This window comes from Crocuta crocuta, unplaced genomic scaffold (assembly GCF_008692635.1).
Source record: "Crocuta crocuta isolate KB4526 unplaced genomic scaffold, BGI_CrCroc_1.0 scaffold687, whole genome shotgun sequence".
Lineage (NCBI taxonomy): Eukaryota > Metazoa > Chordata > Mammalia > Carnivora > Hyaenidae > Crocuta > Crocuta crocuta.
The window spans coordinates 3,251,692-3,272,703 of NW_027530182.1; the positions used below are offsets into that span (position 1 = coordinate 3,251,692).

General features: G+C 41.7%; 1 protein-coding gene across 2 annotated transcripts in view; it reads left to right on the forward strand.

The window, feature by feature from the left end:
• SH3GL2 (SH3 domain containing GRB2 like 2, endophilin A1) overlaps positions 1-16,407 on the forward strand; it is a 208,836-nt gene extending 192,429 nt beyond the window's left edge. For both annotated transcript variants that reach the window (XM_077765027.1, XM_077765028.1), the window contains exons 4-9: positions 5,784-5,927; positions 6,770-6,903; positions 8,974-9,132; positions 10,681-10,784; positions 12,383-12,513; positions 14,804-16,407. In XM_077765027.1, the coding sequence (XP_077621153.1) occupies positions 5,784-5,927; positions 6,770-6,903; positions 8,974-9,132; positions 10,681-10,784; positions 12,383-12,513; positions 14,804-15,003 (872 nt within the window). In that variant the 3' untranslated portion in view covers positions 15,004-16,407. The remainder of the gene's footprint in view (positions 1-5,783; positions 5,928-6,769; positions 6,904-8,973; positions 9,133-10,680; positions 10,785-12,382; positions 12,514-14,803) is intronic.
• The last annotated feature ends 4,605 nt before the right edge of the window (positions 16,408-21,012 follow it).

The window sequence follows — 21,012 nt, forward strand, 5'->3', positions numbered from 1 at the left end:
AGTAGAATTCCACCCTTCTGCATTTTAAGAGAAATGAAAAAGCCTTGGCAGCCTCAGAAATCTTCACATCTAGTCTGTGTAAGGGGAATGCCATCCAGATTGCCATCAGCATGACCTGCTCTCCAAATTCATCTTGTCAGATCACAAAGTTAGTGTGTAATTAGATCGTTATCAATGAGCTCTAGTTCCATTTCAGGGCATACTAGGATGTTGTGGTGGTTTTGAATAGGGATGTCTTTCCTAAGGATTAGAAAAATGACATGTGCTAAAGAATTGTGTAAAAAAAATCAAAACTTTTAAGTAAAGACATTCAGCCCACAGTTAGGAAGTAAGCACGAGCTGCACTGTACTAGAAATTCAGTGGGACTTGTATCAGGAAACAGACATGCACAAAAGAGACATAGTATCAAGATATATTATCAGTGTATCCACAGCACACGGTCAAGACAAAATGAGGGAAGGGGTCGCTTACACTTGGAGGCAGTACAGGTAAAGGGTAATTGAGAAAGACTTTGTAAGAAAATGTGAGGTGTCAGGTGTTATGGTGGCCAGCAGACAGAGAGAGGAAAGGCTATCCCAAGAAGAGGAATAGCTCTAGTAACAGAAAGAAACTGCCAGAAGTTTCCTTTGTCTTAAAGTCAGGGTATGCCTTCTCTTAGCTCAGAGTTTTATACCTAATGAGAATAAACCTGAGTATATGAACTTGAAGGAGGTTTAAGGATTATCCAGCTATGTTCTTTTTTTTTTCCTCAGCTTTTTATGGATGAAGAACCCAAGACTCAGAAAGGTTAAGTAATTCCTAACACACTCACACAGCAAAACTGCCTGGCATACATGGCACTCATAGAAATAGCCAACATTCACTGAATGTTTATCATGTGCCAGCATTTTGACATACATTACGTCATTTAGTCTTTACATCACCCTAACCCAGTGAGGGAGAGTTACCATTTACAGATGAGTAAACTAAGGGCCAAAATTGCCCAGCATGAAATAGAACCAGGATTTGTACTCAGTCTGACTCCAAAGGTTTTGCCTTGGGGTGCCTGGGTGGCTCAGTTGGTTGAGCATCTCCAACTCTGGATTTCAGCTCAGGTCATGATCTCATGGTTTGTGAGATCGAGGCTCTGGTCAGTCTCCTTGCTGACAGCACAGAGCCTGCTTGGAATATTGTCTCTCTCTCAGTGAAAATGTCATCATTCCACCTTCATGCTTCATTGATAATATAGAATTATATATTATTTAAGAAATGTTGAGTCATTGCTCTGTTGTTTTCTGAGGAAATCTCTCATGTTTTTCATGATATTCTCATGATCAATTACCTTCTAAATCTTAATATTTGTATTATTTTTTTCCTCTCTGAAAGGTTTTAGGAACTTCTCTTTGTTCTCAGTGAAACTTCATATTAAGGCCCTCCATGGGAACCCTTTTATCCATTGTGTTAGGCATTCACTGGACTCTTGCAATCAGGAAACACAAATTCATCAGTTCTGAGCAATTTTCTTTAACTTTTAAAAAGAATCTATTCCCCTTCTATTTCTTTGTTTTTTTCTTTTTGGAACTTCCATTATTCGGCCACTAGACCTCCTGGACTGATCCTGATTTTATGCTTTCTTTCTGATTTTCTCTCTCTTTTTAAAATTGTGTCCTAATTTTTGGGTAATTTGCCTCAACTTTACGTGTCCACGATTTTTAAATTATTTATTTTACTTACATTCATATTTAAACTTAAATTATATTTTAATTTCTAAGAGCTCTGCTTTGTTTCTTTTTTTATTTTATGGACAAAGTATCTTAGACACCTGAGAATATTAATGATTGTTATTTTTCCCAAACAAATTATGGCTTATGGCCTATAATTGCCTTATTTATTTTGGTTCTCTCATGTTAGAAGCCTTTTTCAAAATCTGGTGGCAGTGTCTTTTTCCACTTAGGTGTAGGGCAGTAAGGTTGTGTGGGAGTTCGTGGGAGCTTATAAACTGTAATGGCTTCTTTCTAGGGTGAGTAGCCTAGAGTTGTTATATTGGGTACTTAACAGCTATCAGTGTCTGTAGGTCTCTTCTTTTGGATTGGTTGTATTCCCCAGAGAAGAATCTTCTAGTCCCCTACCCAGAAGGTACTAACCTGGCTGCCAGAACTCTGGGGAAGTGGGCAGAGGAAGTCTCTCTGTTCAGTCTGTGGACAGGCCCCAATGTTCTGTTTTCAATATGGAAGTCCACCCTAAGCAGGGTCAGATAGATGTCTTCTCTTCTCTCCTAAAAGCAGTCTTTTATTTTTCAACAAAAGGAAACAAGTTTTCTAGTTCCCATTCTCTGTTATGCTTCAAAAGGCTCTTAGGCACATGAGCCAAAGGATGTGAGCAGCGTCTACTTATGGAAACCATTCTCGTGATATTCTGCTAGTTTTCAAGATAATCTATTCGTTCATTTATTCTTCCTTCAATGGACATGTGTTAAACATCCACAGTGTACACCGTCTTATGCTCACCCATCTGGGAGATACACCAGGATCCTGTTCTCGTGGACCAGGGGAGGGATTGCTGTTGACAAGCTGTTTCAGCAGCAAACCCAGTGGGGGCAACTTGAACTAGGATAGCGAAGCTGGGACAGTAAATATGGGGGGGTAGCCTGAGAGATTATAAAAATTTGTGAGAAAAAAGAAAGCTGTGGAAAGGAAAAAAGATGATTTGAAAGAGAAGAGAAGAGACCATATTGTAGGAATTCTCATCTCTAAAATTTGTATTTTCCAGGCTTACTTTATGTTTTTTTTAAATACAGCTTTAAAAAAATCATTTAAATACAATTATATTATATTTAAAGATGATGAATTCAGAGGTCGGGTGATCATTTTCAAGAACACAGAAGTTTTACTAATTAGAGATTCTTGATAAATAATGAGTTTGTGAATGAATTAAAAAGCCAGTGTCTTCATAGTATGGAGAATAATTTGTGGATTAATAGATATTTTAGAAGATTTGAACAAATAGATAAACTAATAGGTATGGTTTTCTTTACCCTTCTCATGAAGATGTAGAACATATCCAAGATGTTTTTAAATAATGAGTGGAAGAATAAGGCTCTTTATAATTAAGCAACATTTAAAATGTTGACTTTGAAAATCAACCACAGTATATTAAACCATTTCAATTACTCTGGTCATTACTTACCACAAGAGGACTCTTAACAGAACCAAGCTATAAGCACAAATCAATACCAACTTTTGTAAAAGGAGTAAGTCTTTAGAGTATAAAATAGTCAAAATAGGATTTGAAGGGATTAACCACCATGTGTGGTTTCCGTACTGTATTTCATTGGTCTCCATTTATCTTCTTCTATTCATTCTATAATTCTTATTGTCTAGTGTTTGCTTATTTCAGTGTTATTCATGCTTTTATGGCTTCTTCTCTGTACTCCCCCGGTACCTTGTGCACATTAGCCAAACATTTATGTTTGTTGGCCACTGTCTGTTGATCTCACACCTCACTATACTACGAGCACACTGATGGCAAGCACTGTGTTCCTTCAGGGATCTCTGATATGACTTATTTTGGAAAAGGCTTTGAAAATATCCTCTAATAATACTGTTCCCTCAAAAATGTGTGACCATGTGGCTTTTTCAATTTTTGAAATTTAACACGTATTATATATACTTTTCTCTGAAAAGCAGAGTAAGGAAAATTTGAATTATACATATATTTTTTTCAGTTACCACCAAGCTTTGCATATGCTGTTAGCTCAACTTATTTCTAGCCACTATATGATTCTAAGCTTAAAGATCCTTCCCTCCAGAATCTTTCTTTGCAGTGCCCTCCCTCCTCCCCAGACTGGGGTGATGCTGTACTTCTGTAACTTGCTATAACTGTAACTGGCACTTAGTATATGAACTTCACTCTAATTGTTTTTAAAATAGATGCTCCCCTTAGTTCACTGTAAACTTTCTAAAGACAGGCACCATGTCTGCCTTGTTCATTATAATATATATCCTTGGGGCCCGGCTGGGAAGAGTCCACTCCTGATAACTCTACTCATCCCCAACTTTGACCTTGGAAGCCCAAATTTAAATAAAAGCCAATTTGTGAAGTATGGAAGTGTTAAATTACCATACTGTACACCTGACACTAATATAACACTGTCTGTTAGCTAACTGGAATTAAAATAAGAACTTAACTCCCATCTTGCCTCAGCTCAATAGATAGCTGCCATGTCTATCCCCATCCTACCATAAATTCAGGATTTTATCCTTTAGAGAGGTCTCTGAACTGCAGGATACCAGGCACATACCTTAGACCTAGCCCTAACCCTACCCTAACCCCTAACCCTAACACTAACCCTCTGCAGGATTCTGACCTGTGGGATACCAGGCACATAACCTCACCCTGGCCCTAACCCTAACCCTAGATCTGCGGGGGAGGGGGGAGGGCAAGGGGGGAAGATGTGATATTTATGAGTATTACTCACCTATAAAAGAGAACGAAATCTTGACATTTGCAATGATGTGGATGGAGCTAGAGAGTATTATGCTAGGCCAAATAAGGCAGAGAAAGACAAATATATGATTTCACTCATATGGAATTTAAGAAATAAGACAAATGAGCAGAGGGGGGAAAAAGATAGATGAACAAAGAAACAGACTCTTAACTGTAGAGAACAAACTGATGGTTACCAGAGGGGTGATGCGTGAGGGGATGGGTTAAATAGGTGATGGGGATTAAGGAGGGCACTTGTTGTGATGAGCACTGGGTGTTATAGAAAACTGTTGTATCACTATGTTGTACATCTGGAACTACTATAACACTATATATTAACTAACTGGAACTCAAATAAAAACCTTTTAAAAAGCCTATTTGAAGCAATGTTCAAGATTAAATATCAGCCACTGATATGCCGGAAGTGTCCTTAGCAATGGTTCATTTGGGGGTTTCCATGCAGATGGGATCTTGGGCACAGTCCTAGTCTAATGTACAGCCTCAACTCTAATAATGAACCTGAGGAAATGTAGTATCCCAGCATCGAGAAAATCCCTTTAACACTGTGTTAGCACAACCTTTTCTTCCATGACAGTTGGAATTGCTCCTAAGCATCTTGTTTTATAAAAACAAAAGCAAAAAAGAAATTGAAGTGCTGTCTTTGTGGCATGGAACTAATTCTCAGAAGCCATTATGTTCCAGGGAAGTGATTAAATCTTTTTAATGAACTCAATATTTCTGTTCTTCATGAGTCTGTCTACCATCAGAATCATAGTTGAACAGTGATTTTGAAAAAAATGGGTGTAAGTGAAACTTGGAGTAAGGCTCACACAGCAAGAATTAACAATTAATTTCCTACTTTTGTCCATAGACTCCTAGAATTGAAATATAAACTGGAATCATAAAACTTAGGGAATGCATAATTCAGTAGTTTTCAAAATGCTTACCATGGAGCCTCCCAGTTCCACCAAGTTACTGCCAGAGCCACCACAGTGAAGAGAGGATGGGAAAGGTACACAGGAAGATGGAGACCAGATGAGGGTAGGATCTCCACCCAGAAGAGCTTTGCTTTTTCTGTTAAGTTCCTTGGAAGGTATCGAAATAAAGGGAAAGTTTGGTGATTAAGAAAAAAAAAGTCTATTTATATCTATATGTGAGCCAGCCTCTGCATACTATAGATGAAGACACCAAAGCTAGAAAGGTACAGATGTAGTTGTCCGTAGCTGAGCTGGTTTATGGACCAGGTAAGGCCTGATTTTCCATCCAGCCCCGTCTCTGCTGTGTTGCCTACTGTGACAGTCTGTCTCTTTGCCTCCAGCTTCCAGAGCTAAACTCAGCATGATCAACACCATGTCAAAAATCCGCGGCCAGGAGAAAGGACCAGGCTATCCCCAGGCAGAAGCGCTGCTGGCAGAGGCCATGCTCAAGTTCGGAAGAGAGCTTGGAGATGATTGCAACTTTGGTAGTGAGAGCTTTCTCACACTTCTGTTTTTTCACTTGTCCATGGGGATTTAGTGCCAGTAAGACACTCTGCAGGAAATTATTCAAACCATTTTACATTTTGATTCTCAGTTTTACATCTTACGTACACGGGTCAAAAATTTGTCTTCAGAGTCATTTCACTATGTTTAGTGTGGCTTGTCGTAGGGGTTTTATTTATTTTCTTTTTCCCTCATGAGATCCTAATCTTTATAGTAGCGGGTGGACACATCCAGATGCCTGGAAACTCACTATGGAGTGTGTCTGACATAACCGAACATTAGGGCAGAGGAAACAGTCTACATGATCTAACACCCTGCCCGTGAGCTTTCTCTTAGATCTCCAACCCCAGATGAATTCCTTCACCCCTCTCGTCTGACACCCAGTCACTTCTGTTTTCACTTCTTCATGATGAGAAGTCTCAGCAAATAGATGTCCTTCCTGTTGGGACCCTGTTCTCTGTTCCTTGTATTTGCTTCTGCTAAATGCATTGGCCTGAAACAGGTTCCCTGTTTGGGAAAGCAAGTACTAACAAGGGAGGGTAGGGAGCTTCCAAAATTGTTTTTTAAAGGAAAAACAAAATTTTGTGTTCTTCATAATAAGAGATCCTACCCCCTTCGTAGCATTGAATGTTTACTGTATGAACCATCTTAGGTGGAAAATACACTGTTCTCTTGAGGGCATTGTGTAATGCCTCTCACCTCCATTGTCCTCACACGACAGGCAGTAAGTAGTCCCTGGGTTTTGACCTGTGGTGGCCCTACGACTGCATATACAGTTCACCTTTGTCCTTTAACATGTAAGAGACTCATTCTCCCCTTCCAGGCCCAGCACTTGGTGAAGTAGGGGAGGCCATGCGGGAGCTCTCAGAGGTGAAAGACTCTCTGGACATGGAAGTGAAGCAGAACTTCATTGACCCCCTTCAAAACCTTCATGACAAAGATCTGAGAGAAATTCAGGTATCTGCAACTAGTCCTTTAGTAAGCGAGCAGTTTGAATATACAGACATAGGTGCCCTTTTCCTTCAGAAAACTTTTTTTTAAGCTTATCGTGTATAGTCAGGTTTGAATTAAGAACAACCCAGCTAGACAAATTGAGATTAACTGGAAATGCAGTTCTTTTCCCCACTATTATGTTTGTGCCTTTTATGAGTATTACATTTGACTTCTCCACATTCAGTTTTCAGGATTTTCAAGTTTTTTTTCCTCCAGAAAAATAATACTGATACTATCCAGTGTTATTAATTATGTCTTTCTGGGATGATTTCACCCTCTAACACAGTTGTTACCTGTATCAGTTGTTAGCTTAGGCAAATAGCTATACTATCACTCTGTAAACACATGTTTTCATATTTTCATGACGATTGTTAGGACTGAGGAAGAATAACTAGCCTCTTTATAAAACATGGAGAAGAGTGAGCTCTTCTGAAGAAATAAAGTTCAACTGGCTTTACCTCCAACTAGGTGTATAATGTTTGATCATTCATTCCTTCAGCAAGTATTTATGAAACTTTTTTGAAATTTAACTTTATTGTAACGTGGTCATCCACAACTTGAAGTCCCTTAGATGTCTTTATCTCTAGTCTCCTACCCCCTATTGCTTGCTCAAGATTGCAGTTAGTAAGTGGCAGACTCACTTTGTATCTACAATGCTAACCCCACCTCCAACATTCTACCCTATAGCTGACTGCAAGTTCAAATGTGTTTTAAGACTATCCCTTCCAAAGGAACAAACATTTAACTTGGATCAGGGTGTGGATTGGAGGTAGGGTGTAGAGTGGGAGGGAAGGTCTAAGATATTTTTCTTCCTCTTTACCTTCTCATTTCTTCTCCACTCCCAACTCTGTTTTCGTCTCCCTCCCTTTCTTTCCATACATGCCCAGGATCAGGGAAGTCTAGTGTTAGTCTAGCATTCCGTTAGTAATGGAACACTCCAGCTCTTGGCAAAAGACAGTTTGTAGCAGTGGAAATGACTTTCCCACTTTGTCACTAGAAGTGTTGGGCAGACGCTGGGTGGCCAGGCAGTGGGGAAGGATGCAGGAGGGACTGGAGAACACTGTGGGGCGTTAAACCCTGTATATCGTCCCTTCCGAGTTAGGTTTTCCCACTAGTTTCATCATCTACCAAATGGGAGACTTAAACTCATCAACGGTTCCCTAAGTGCTACATCAGTCAGCAAGGGTTCAGTGTTAAGGGAGCGATTACCAGATCCTGGCCCTGGATAATGTTAATGCAGGTGATCCGTAATCTGTATTTCTGATAAGCAGTTTAGGTTTTCTAACAGACTGATTTCCTCAAAGATAAATCCTTTCCAGCATGAATGTTCTAGGACTGGAAAAACAAGAATGCCAGTCTTTCTCACTTTTCAAGGGAAGTGTTTTTACCCTGCCTTCTTGCAAGGTACTATTTCTCTTGAAGATGGGAACTTGTGGCTTCTGTGTAGCAGTGTTTTCCAATATGAGGCTGTATGCACATGTTCCCAGCTGCTGTCATGCCCAGCTTGGCTTTGGCCCAACAAGGGCAAAAAATAAAGGGCCCTGGTAATTCCCTCAATTTCTTTCTTACTCTTAGTTGTTTCTTTTTTTTTTTTTCATTTAAAAAATTTTTTTAATGTTTTATTTATTTTTAAGAGAGAGAGAGAGAGCATGAGCAGGGGAGAGTCAGAGAGAGAGGGAGACACAAAATCTGAAGCAGGCTCCAGGCTCTGAGCTAGCTGTCAGCACAGAGCCCAACGCGGGGCTCGATCCCATGAACTGTAAGATCATGACCTGAGCCGAAGTTGGACGCTCAACCGACTGAGCCACCCAGGCGCCCCTTAATTGTTTTATTTAAAGATGCTTCTCCACATTTAGCCCTTGGAAGCATTTGCCCCACAGATGCAGGTTTCTTTATTTTTCTGGTAATGTGATATTTTAGAACTGAGCCTGTCTTATTTTGGAAGCTAATAGGCATGATGGAGAAGTGAAGTATAAATAGGCCCTTTCCATGAATCTGTTCAAAGCATATTCCTGCCTTTGACTTTTTTTTCAGCATCATCTAAAGAAGTTGGAGGGTCGACGCCTGGACTTTGATTATAAGAAGAAACGACAAGGCAAGATTCCAGATGAAGAGCTCCGTCAGGCTCTGGAGAAATTTGATGAATCTAAAGAAATTGCTGAGTCAAGCATGTTTAATCTCTTAGAGATGGATGTGAGTGATTCTCCTGTGGTTTCTAATTTACTCTTGCCGTTGAGGCTCAAAATTATGTTAAAGAGTTATGTAATTTAAAACACTCATATCTGATTAGACTATGTGGTGAGAGCTTCAGTAGATAGTTATTTCCTTTAAAAAATTGAAAAAATAAAGTAGATCAAGAAATGGTAAGGTTTTGTCTATGTTACCATGGTTTGCTTGAACTAGATATTTGTCTCCTAATGACCTTAAAGAATTACCAGTGGTGGGAAGATGAAGAATCTTTCTGATGATTCATGTAAAGTTTCAGTAGCTTAAAATACTTTGTTGAAATATAGGGTAGAATGACTTCAGATTCTAAAAGAATATCACCTAAAATGCATTTAGAATTGAGGGTCCCAGTATAGGTTAAGATGTTCTGTATTTTGAAGTAAAGTTGATATTTTCTTTCAAAAACTAATTTCAATTGAGATTGATGATTGCAGCATAGATACCGTATTTGGGGCATAGAGATAATGTAGTTTAAAGCTACTTTTACATTTCCAGAGCACCAAATTATGATTTGTGCCTTTAGAAGTTATATTCCATTGACTTCTTTCAGCCTCGTAGCCATGAGGACTTCTGACCACTCATGTAATAAAACCTGCTAAACAGCTTTCAACTTCTTACTCACTCCCACCTCTGGTCCTATCGTTTGCTGACCAACTTCTTCCAAGATGTTTACAGAGCCTTTATGTGCTTATCACTTACCTTGACTGGTGATAGGGGAGGCATGGTGAACATATCTGGATTTTTCCATCACCCAGAGACACAGTGTAGGTTTGTGCTTATGTGAAACAACTGGTGTCCCGCCTGCCTGCTGAAGAAGGAGGCTCTGGGCACGAGGTGTGACCTGAATCACAATGCTCCTTCCCCTTTCCAGGGCCCCATTCCACCCCAAAACTCATGAAACAGCATTGCCTCTGCTGATTTGTGGGGTAATATGCAGCTAGGTCACAACCCAAGACACCAAATGAAGAATCACTGAGGGTGCCTAGCATATTGGAGCTGAAATGCACCCAAGGATGTTACTTGACCCAGCCTCTTTAAATTTCAGACAGGCTGAAAGAGGACAAAACATTCTGTATCCTAACACACTACCTCCCTGCTGCCTCGTGTGAAAACTCAGCATTCACATTTTTATTAACATTAATATATCGACAGAGCATGAAAAGTACAGAGAGCCAAAAGTCCTTTGGTCAATGTATTTTTTTTTCCTGGAGGAAATCAATAAAATTAGCCATATTCTGCCTAACTGGAAGTTTGTAGCAAAGAATGGGACTTTCAATGAGAGCTGTGTGCGGTCTTCGAGAGGATTCCTAATAAGGGGGCTACTCCTCGTGGCACTGCCGTTTCCAAGCATACGATGCTTCTTATCTTTAAGTGATGTGGAAACTGCAGAATCTCTTGGTGCTGGCGGTGTGTCAGGGCAACTCTGCCATACATGTGCTGATGCAGGCGTGGTTGCTTAAGGACGGTAACCTGGTAATAAGGTGTTCCCCCCCCCCGCCCCACATTGGCCTGCAGATCGAACAGGTGAGCCAGCTGTCTGCGCTCGTCCAGGCCCAGCTGGAATACCACAAGCAGGCGGTCCAGATCCTGCAGCAAGTCACCGTCAGACTGGAAGAAAGGTATTTCAGTTCCTGAATTGGACATTTCCATTTTTTTCCTATGAAATGATGGCTAAAGAAGCGTAAATAATGGAATATACTTGAAGTAAAACTTCTGCCACAAGGTTTGATTCTGCATAGGCACCTTGTGATGGTTTGTTTTGATTTTGTGGGTCGTGTGCTTTGTTTTCCTTTGTTTCATTGAGTGCACTCTTGTGTTTGTGAGAGCTCAATCCTGGGACTGTGTGTTGGCCACCACAGATGGGAAGCCGGGTGCTCCCGAGGATAATGGATGTGATTTGCTGAGCAGATACTCTGTGTGGAATATCAGAGGCATATCAGCATTGGTCTTACAGAACAGCCCTGTAAACGAAGTACGATTAGCTTCACCTAAAGGTGGGAAGCCCAGGGAGATTAAGTAACTCACCTAGCATCACTCCGCGATGGAACCGGGGTTTGCCGGACCGGTATACCCCATTTGAAAGCCTGTATCTTTTCACACTGTGTTTCTCTGAGCAGCGAGCAAGCCCTCCACCGTCAGAGGGACAGCTTTCGTGTGCCTGTTCCTTCTCTTCAGGTGCACCCCACCCTGGGGCCGTGGTAGTCTTCTTTGTGAATGGGGCTCCCTTGAGTGGCAGGGCCCCACCCTGCACAGCTTAGACAGAGGCCCTCACTGGAACACGTGTCACTTTGTGCAGCTTTCCTTGGTGCACCCTTGCGGAAATTTGTGTAACACTAGGAAGCCTCGAGAAAGATCTAAAAGCATGCACTTCAACATATGAAGAAATACTGTATGTCTTTGTGACAGCCATTGAGCAGAAGGGCCATTTTCTTTTTTTTTCCTCTGAAATATGTTCAGAGTCAGCACAGTTCTACAGTCACCCTACCTTAGCCTCCCCCTGTCCTTGCAAATCTACACACTTTGCCTCACGAACATCTGAGACTGTGGAGAATACTTAGGGGTGTACCGAATACATTTGTTGGCTCTTGGCTGTACCTTTCCACTTTCCTCCTGTCTTCCCTCAGGTCTTTTCCCTTCTTCTGTCTCAAACTGTTCACTGTTCTCAGGGCACACGGTATTTCCTCCTTCCAAACCTTCTCCAGCTCTTGAGCTCTTTCTTCTGGAAAGGACTGTTTATCTGGAAGTGACTCTTAGCTGTGTTTTCTCTCCTTCCATAAGCTTTCCTGTGGGCAGGTAGACTCCCCACTCCCACCCCTGTGTTCCTGTAGCATTTTGCGTGTATCTTCATAACAGTACTTATCACAGTGTGTGGTACTCAGGTGCTTATGTTGTGTCTCCCTTACAGACCATAAGCTGCTTGAGGGCAAGAACTGTGTCTTACTCATCTTTGTGTTCCCGGCAGATACATCTGCAAAGCGAGCTCTGAATAAATGAGGGAGGAAGAGAGGGAGTGAGAGAAAGGTTGAAGATGGTGAGGGTATGACCACAGAAGGGTACCACCAAAAGCAGAGACCTCCACAGATAAGAAGGCCGTGGGTTCTTTTGAGATTTTCCCTGATCCGCACTGGTAGCCTTCCTGGATGTTAACTGCTTTTCTTTTTGCCGCTTAATTAGCTACATACTCTTATTCCCCACCTCCCTTTTCTTTTTAATGCAGAATAAGGCAAGCTTCATCTCAGCCTAGAAGAGAGTATCAGCCTAAACCACGAATGAGCCTGGAGTTTCCAACTGGAGACAGTACTCAGCCCAACGGGGGCCTCTCCCACACCGGTACACCCAAACCTACAGGTAAGGAGCTGAGACCTGCAGACCTCATCCCAAGGGCCTTGGGCATCTCCCGTTGCCACTTGTCCATAAATTCTAGGCGCTGTCCATTCTGGCTGCACAAGAACTATACAGGGACACGTTTCTTACAGGGAGGTTTTGTCAGGCAGAAACTCTCTTAAAGCACTCCTTCCTTCTTTTCTCACTGATCATTTCTTTCCCTCCTTTTCCCTCTTGTCTCCTCTAGAAAACTTTCTTTGTAGGTCCCCTTTTCTCTCACTCTCCATCATCAGCACACATTAACCTCTTAAGTAACACATTTGGGTTTTTTTTTTAAATAAATGTTTTATTTATTTCTGAGAGAGAGAGAGAGAGCATGAGCAGGGGAGGGTCAGAGAGAGAGGGAGACACAGAATCTGAAACAGGCTCCAGGCTCTGAGCTGGCTGTCAGCACAGAGCCTGATGCAGGGCTCAAACCCACGAGCCATGAGATCATGACCTGAGCTGAAGTCGGCTGCTTAACGGACTGAGCCACCCAGGTGCCCCTTAAGTAACACATTTGATTTTGACCTTCCCTGGTGGTGGTAAGTCACCCTAATGAGCCAGTCTGGTGCCAGGAATATCATCTTTTTCCTATTTGACTCTGTGTTCCAGAGTGCAGTAGAGGGAGAATGCCCCTGGCAGGGCTTGCCCACATGCACTCACATACAACCCACAGACAGCAACTCCAGAAACACATTTACTTGGGTTTTTTAAGTCATGGAAGCAAACGGCCGAATGTATTTGCAGATGGATGCAGTTCGCATCTCAACATCTGTTCTTCTTTCCTTCCTCAACCTTCCACCAACTCACTGTGCCGTGTAACTGAAGTTGGTACAGTAAAAGCTAAAATTTATTTTCCATCAGGAACATTGATGCGTACCCAGTGACATATTCCTTCAGTTGGCATCATTGCTCTCCACCCTTTATACACGTTAGGTAAAAGCCTGTGCCTGAGACAGTTTCAACCTTAACATTTACTTGGTTGAAGAAGTGGAAACTCTCTTACAACTGGATGTGGACTTCAAAGATTCACAGTGTCGCCTCTTTCCCCTGTAGCCCAGTGCTTATGTTCTATAGTAGGAAATGCTTTGTGAGATGCTGTCAGGAGGCCATGGAGGAAAAAAGTGAGGTCTGTGGTGACAGTCGGCGCTCTCTGCCCTTTGTGTTCCCCTTGGCAGCTCGGAGCCCCAGGGTCAGGTATAAACAGCAGTGGCTCTTAGAAGCTAGCTGGCCACAGGATGAGTCATGTCCCTTGTGACCAGTTTGCTTCTCCCTGTTCAGAAACCAACCACATATCTCACCCTTTTTTGGAGACTTGTTCATTTTCTGCTTTCTTTAGCAAAAAAAAAAAAAAAAGTTACATTATTTCCTTTTCAAACCATCTAGAAGATATGGGAGCTGTATGCACTTGTCTGAGTTGATGTGCCTGTGCAGATACACACTGTATTAAATATATATGCTCACTTAAACTAGGCATGATTCCATTCCAAGGTAGAGTACATTATATTGTGTATGCCAGAACTCTGATGTACTCCTCATATTTATATATGCAACAGTTGACAGAGAATAAGTTATATAATTTTTTACATAATCTCAGTTATGTAAAAATAGTCCCAGTAGTAGTGCAGAGTAAGTTCCGCTATTAGTTCTAACGTTAGACAAAGAAACTGAAAGGGAAGTAAGTGCCTTGTGCAAAGTCACCCAGAATATGAACTTGAACCCAGTGTCTTGTTTTGTTTTCACCACATTATAGCAGTTTCACAGAGGCTGGAGTCTCTATCTTTCAAAAGTGAAAACGGCACAGTTATTGAGGTTGCCAAGCATTGCCCATGTAGTTAACTTGACTCTTTCCTGTGTGTGGAGATTTTAAAATGCTGACACGGAAGGGGTTCTGGCCTTATTATATTAGTAACCTAAATCTCATTAAAACCCCTTAAATCGCTGGGTCTCCCATCTGTGGACATCTTTAGGAAGGCAAACCTTGATGGACTTTGTTGCATGTGTTACAAGCATAGATGAGGCTGTTTTTCATACTGGACGTGGATGCAGGCATTGAACAACTTCTGGAAATCTGAGAAAGCTTCTGAGGGCTGGTAAAGGGCAGATGGCATGCAGTGGACTCAGGACTAGCCACAGGAGGAAGCTTCAGTGGGAGGAGGAGTGAGGGAGGAATCAAGGGGGACAGCAAGCCGGGTAGGCACAGCAAGTGGTAGATATGCGACTTAAATACCCCTTGTCTTTCTGTGTTCTTCTCTCCTGCTTTCGCTTCCAGGTGCCCCAATGGATCAGCCCTGCTGCCGAGCTCTGTACGACTTTGAACCTGAGAATGAAGGGGAGTTGGGTTTTAAAGAGGGTGATATCATCACACTCACTAACCAAATTGATGAGAACTGGTATGAGGGGATGCTTCATGGCCAGTCAGGCTTCTTCCCCATCAACTATGTGGAGATTCTGGTTGCCCTGCCTCATTAGGGTGTTAGGCTGGCAGGCTTGCCTCCTCTTGACCCAGATAGTTAAGTTTAACCACTGCTTTGGTAATGCTGCTTACAACACATCCCAAGTGCAGGCCGCAGTGGTCCAAGTCATCAAGCCCCACTGAGTATCTTTGGTTGACTTGTGTGATCCCACAAGAGTCATGATGAGTGATGGATGGTATCTTCTTAGGCTGATGGGCATGGCATGTGCTTTTTAAACACCATCTGAGACCAGCCGGTAGTCACGGAACTGCTGTTTACACAGTTCCCAGGAGGCTGTGGCTTCTTAGAATTCGACCATGAGCCACATCACAGAAGACCCATCCTACCGAAGATACTGTCTATCACCCAGGGGCCATCTCAAGGTCTCAGGTTCTCCGTTTCCGTAGGAGAAAGTTCTTGCTTTCACATAGCCCCTCCCAAATATGTGAGTCACTGAATTGTGGAAGAAAGCCTCCCTCACCAGCAACTTGTCTTCTGGTCTGAATGAGTAGGTCCCTTGATACTATCGGTAGGAAAGTGTTGAGTGTGAATTAACAACCTTTTCTGAAAACTGTCCCCTTTGTTCCTCTCACTTATGCCTGTTTCTGAGGGACAGCCAGTTTTCTTCTCTCCCTGCCAATAAAGCCAGAGGGGGATTCCCGCCGCCATTATTCCTAAGTACCACAGTGACAGTTCACAGTCAGCATATTGTGGGAGGGGCTGAAGAGAAGAGATTCTCCACTATGCCGAATTGGGAAAACATCTGGTTTTCAAGCTTAAATTTCTTGCCGCAGAGAAACCATGTATGTATTTAGGCCGTTTCTGAAGGTACAGGAAAGAGGGAACGAAAAAATCTTCACTTCAGTTTTATTTATGAATTACGTGTTTCATGAGTCCATTTGGCACAGAGACACAAGGAGAAAAACACCAGACGCCATTTTTCCACTAGTTCCTAGACCAAGAAACAGCGATTGTCTTTCCTTTCCACTTCCACCTTGTGTTCTTTGAACATCATTTGTGCATATTCTGCCCTCAATGAGGACCAAATAAAGATGATATTTGTGCTTAGCAATTTAAGATGTGTGGCTGCAGATGCAAAAGTTTTTCCCAACTCCGTCATTACTTTTATTTCTGTCCCTTCTATTTCATATTCATGTTGTGTGTACAGTGCCGTGTGTAAGCTTACGAGTGGTTTTTTGTTCTTCTGGGTTATTTTGTATTGGTCATCAAGTCCTGTTAGGTATCCAGAGTTCTATTTATCTAGCTGTACAGACTCTTTCAGAGGTTTAATGTGCTGCTTCGGATGTGCTGCCTGCGGTAGTGGGTCATGTGGAGTGAAAGGCAAATCTTACTGCTTAATGTATAAACCTCTTACCACAGGAAGCATCGCCGTTTCCAATAAATATTGCTGAAGACAGAACCAGAGGCCCCGGTGCTTTATTTTGTGTCCGTTGTTCTGGTGGGTCTGACAGTGGGTAGACTGGGTCTCATTTCAGGCTCCGTTGTCTTCTGATGCAGCCAGTCTAGACCCACTCCCCGCCTCAGCTCTCCCTCCCTGTGAGCAAGGGAAGTCCCCTTAGCGGGACGTGACCTAGCCTGGACACGGGGAGCTTCTTGGGTGGCTCTAGGAAGAAGGCGATTCGGGAGAGAGGATAAGGGAGTGAGGAGGGGAAGTCTTCTAAAAGTCATGTGAGATATCATCACTGGTGATAGCAGAAGAATATAATGTCCAGAGGGACAAATAAAATATTTCATTTCAACCAGTCTTCTCTTGTCTTTTTTTTTTTTTAAATAGTTTATTGTCAAATTAGTTTCCGCATAACACTCAGTGCTCATCCCCACAAGTGCCCTCCTCCATGCCCATCCCCCCTCCCCCCCACATCCATCAGTCCTCAGTTTTTGTCAGCATTCAAGAGTCTCTCATGGTTTGCCTCTCTCCCTTTCCCCCACCATTTCCCCCCTTCTTCTCCCCCTTGTTCCTCCGTCTCTTGTCTTTCATACTTAAAGAGAAAGAACTAGGGAAATCTAGATTGGCCAAAAGGCGGCATTCTTTTCTCTCTGTGTGTAGGGGAGTGGGGGTTGGTAAGGTAGGCGAGCAGTGCCTACAGAATATGTATTTCCTGAGCTTCTGAGATAATAAACATGAATTTTAACATATTGGATACCTTTGTATTCTTCCATGCTGAGGGCAGTATGATGTTCTGATCTAACACAAACAGTGTTAATCTAATATACTGAGTTCTCTATGTTAACTGGTCGAACCTGAAAATAATATTTGTTGCCAGCTACATGAGTTAGAGTATTACAGATCAATTCTTATTTTCATTCATTCATTCATTTATTTTTAGAGAGACCACAATCGGGAGGGGGCAGAGGGAGAAAAAAATCTTTTTTTTTTCCTTGTGGTTAAGACCTTTATTTATAACTCCTGTGGAGTTAATTATTTTTTTTAATATAAAGTTTAGTTCATTAACATAAGCAGTAGAATTCAGTGATTCTTCACTTTCATGCAACAGCTCATCACAACAAGTACCTTCCTTATAACCATCACCTATCTAGCCCTCCCCTCCACCCCCCTCTATCAACACTCAGTTTGTTCTCTATCTTTAAGAGTCAAGAGAAAGGCTATTAAGCAGACTCCATGCTCAGCGTAGATCCTGACATGGGTAAATCCCATGACCCTGGGATCATGACCTGAGCCAAAACCAAGAGTCAACACTCAACCGATTGAGCCACCCAGGCACCCCACAAATCATTTTTTAAAAACAGTTTTAAAAAGACATTACCTGTGACATGAATGGATAAAATACAGAAGAATCACAAGTAAACTTTTAGAATCAATAGTTAATTTAATAGAATTACTAAATATGACATAAATATTAAAAATCATTTTATTTTTATATACCAGTGATAATTAGAAAAAAGGTTTAAAAATCATCTGCAAAACATCATATCCATAGATACAAATCTAACAAGAATTAAACAAGATCTCTGCACAGAAAATTATGAAACATGCTTGAGAAAAAATAAAAACCTTAATAAGTGAAGAGATACTCTGTGTTTATGGATTGGAAAACTCAGCATTGTGAAGATGTTATTTTTCCCTAAACTGGCCTTTACATTTAGGGTGGTTTCAACTACAGTCTCAGGAAGTTTTAGTTTGTTTGTTTTATGTGTGTGAAAATTGACAAGCATTATAAAACTTAGGGAGAAATGCAAAGGGATATTTCTTCCTGAAGATCAACAACAAATTTGGAAGACTTACACTTTTTAGATACAAAACAAACTTATAGTGATTAATATAGTGTGCTACTGAAGCCATGATAGGAAAAAAAAAAAAGATGATCTGTACAGAACAGTGAGTCCAGGAAGAGAAAGAACCGTGTGCATTAAACCATATTGAGCCAGTAAGGCACTCCATTGTTTGTAATGTTACACATTCCGATGTGATGGCACTTTGTGTGATAGTAGTTCTCTCCATTCAAAGGGAAACTAATAGCAAGACCCTGCACCATATAACCTCATGAGTCAATATCAATTGAAACAAAAGTATCAGATATGACCACAGTTTCCAGGAAGAACTTAGTATTTATTTGAGGGAGTCTTCGAGAACATTAATAATATACTCCTGGTTTTTATTGAAGTATCGTAAATGCCTTTTTACGAAAGTTAAATATTGAAATGGGCAGGCAGTTCTGTGGACCACCACTGGGGAAGTTGATCCTACCCCAAACACTTTTTCTAAGACTAATCACAGAATAAACTTTCTGAAGTGGAAACAGACGCAGAACTAAACTAGATGGAATGAAAATGGAAAACAAGTTTAGTGAGGCAACTGTCCCATTTTGTTTTTCTGATGGGTCTGATGGGTCTTAAAGAGAAAATTTTCTCTTTGCTATAAATAAGTAGAAGAAGTAAGAAGAACATGACCAAGAACTGAAATTTTCTTGAGACCATATGGTGTAAAACGTATCCTGGAGTGTACCGAGTCCTATTCTGCAAAGTCTCAGCAGGGGCTTAGTCAACCAGGTTTATCTCAAAAACTCTGTTTTCAAGACGCTCTTGTGGTCTAGATGGAACTATGGGGGTACTTTCAAGGACCATATTTTGAGACCTTATTAACCAAATTAAAAACTATTATGCAGACTGTCTTTCATCCCATGCAGATGGCAGTGATGACATAGGAAGGACTTAATGCTGAAGAAAGTGTCAGCCCGACGCCTCCACCTGTAACTTTGGGTGCTGGTGAGTGAAGACTTACACGGCTATGTGGAGAGGTGGCCACAACTGTCAATTCCTAGGCCCAGCTACCGGGGACCTGTTATGAGCTCCCATATTAAAGGATCAAGGTCAAGGAAAAGAACAAGGTTATTTTTTTATAGGGCCCAATAAATGCTAAGAACTTAAAGGCCATTGAATGCCACTTCACTATCACGTATGCCTGAGTCATGGAGGCCTTCCCCTTGGGACAGGAAGAGCTGTGATACTTGAAGGAGTGGAGCAGGTTGTCAGCTTTGGAGGCAGAAGAATGGAGAGCACCATCGATCACAGTACCATTTTCCTGGAAAGGAACCCTGGACTATTTTGCACCACCCTGCGTGATTAGGTGCTGATATTCACCCACAGCTAAGACTAGGGTAACTTCCTGCAGAGAAGAAATGACAAAGGTGTTCCACAGTAGAGGGTGGAAAATTAAGTTTAAATATTGGGAAAATTCAAAGATATTTGGGGGCATCTCTGCAATCTGGGCTCTTTATATTTTTTTTTTTCCTCATGGCAAACGTGGTCTCAGGAACAAGAGGTTCACATGTGTCACCTGAAAAAAATGTTTGCAGCATGCGCTCAAATCAGGAATATTTCTTTATTTATATTCCAGGTGGGCAAACTGTAGATTTCTTCATCAGGCAGAATCTATCGTGATTATAGGCTTTCAGTGGCCTTTAAGCAATAACTGTGTTGTATTCATAGCTGTGTTTGAATTTCCTATCCTTCTTTTCACAGCAGGAAATCAGGCACATTTAACACTTTTATAAAATGATGCTTGTAATTGAAGGCAGAGGAAATGGGAGCCATCATTATTTATTCCTCCAAAGCAAGCACTCCGCTAAGCTCAATATTTATGACTTTGACTGAAGACTGAAGTTTTAAACCTTAAACACTTAGCTCTTTAGGATTGATATACTGGAAGAAAGCCCTGTAAACAGGTTGATTGTTTATTGAAAGTAGCATCTGATGTTTCCTGCTTTATAAAATAAAACAGAATTTACCAATGTTACCAGATATCTTAGCAAGACAAAGAAATGGTGAGCTGCTTAATGGGGTGAAATAAAGAGACTATAAGGTCTTATAAAAGGCTTACTTTATAGAATTTGAGATGCAGGAGATAAAGCAGAAGGTAGAAGCAGCATTTTAAAAGCAACATTTTTCACACTTTATTTCCCTGCTGGTGTTTTGGTTTTCTTAAAATCGTTCCATGTGTGCCTGGTAAAAGAAACATCACATTCCTTTGTTTTTCTGAAGCAAATTAAGTGTGGGTGCTGCCCCGGCTCCCAGCCCAAGAGGCAGGCACTGTTCCCTCAGTTCTGCCTGCAGGGAAGGGGCTCTGATTCTGGACCTCAGTTTTCTCCAGGAATCCCCTGTGGTTGGCTAGAAAGTATTGCTGGAGCCCTCCGTGCCTGAACTCCATGCTGGGTCTTTGGCAAGGACCCCGAGAGCTGCAGCCCCAGCACTCGGCATAGCCGGGCACAGAGCCATTTTCATGGAAGTTACACCTTCTCCATTCTAGTCACTCGACTACGGGAGACCAGGACACATTATTTACTGCTCTACCGCCTGTCCTGGATACAGGGAGGGACTAGAGTTTAGGAAAAGGCTTGAGTTTAGCAGAAGCTCCACCAGTGATTCTTAACATGTATCTCGTCAAATATCTGCCTCTACCACAATTCATGGAGGTAAAGAATTCCAAGCGGTGCCTAGAGTCTCCTAAACCGTTGGATGAGAGTGGCCTGGGGGTACTTACACGAAT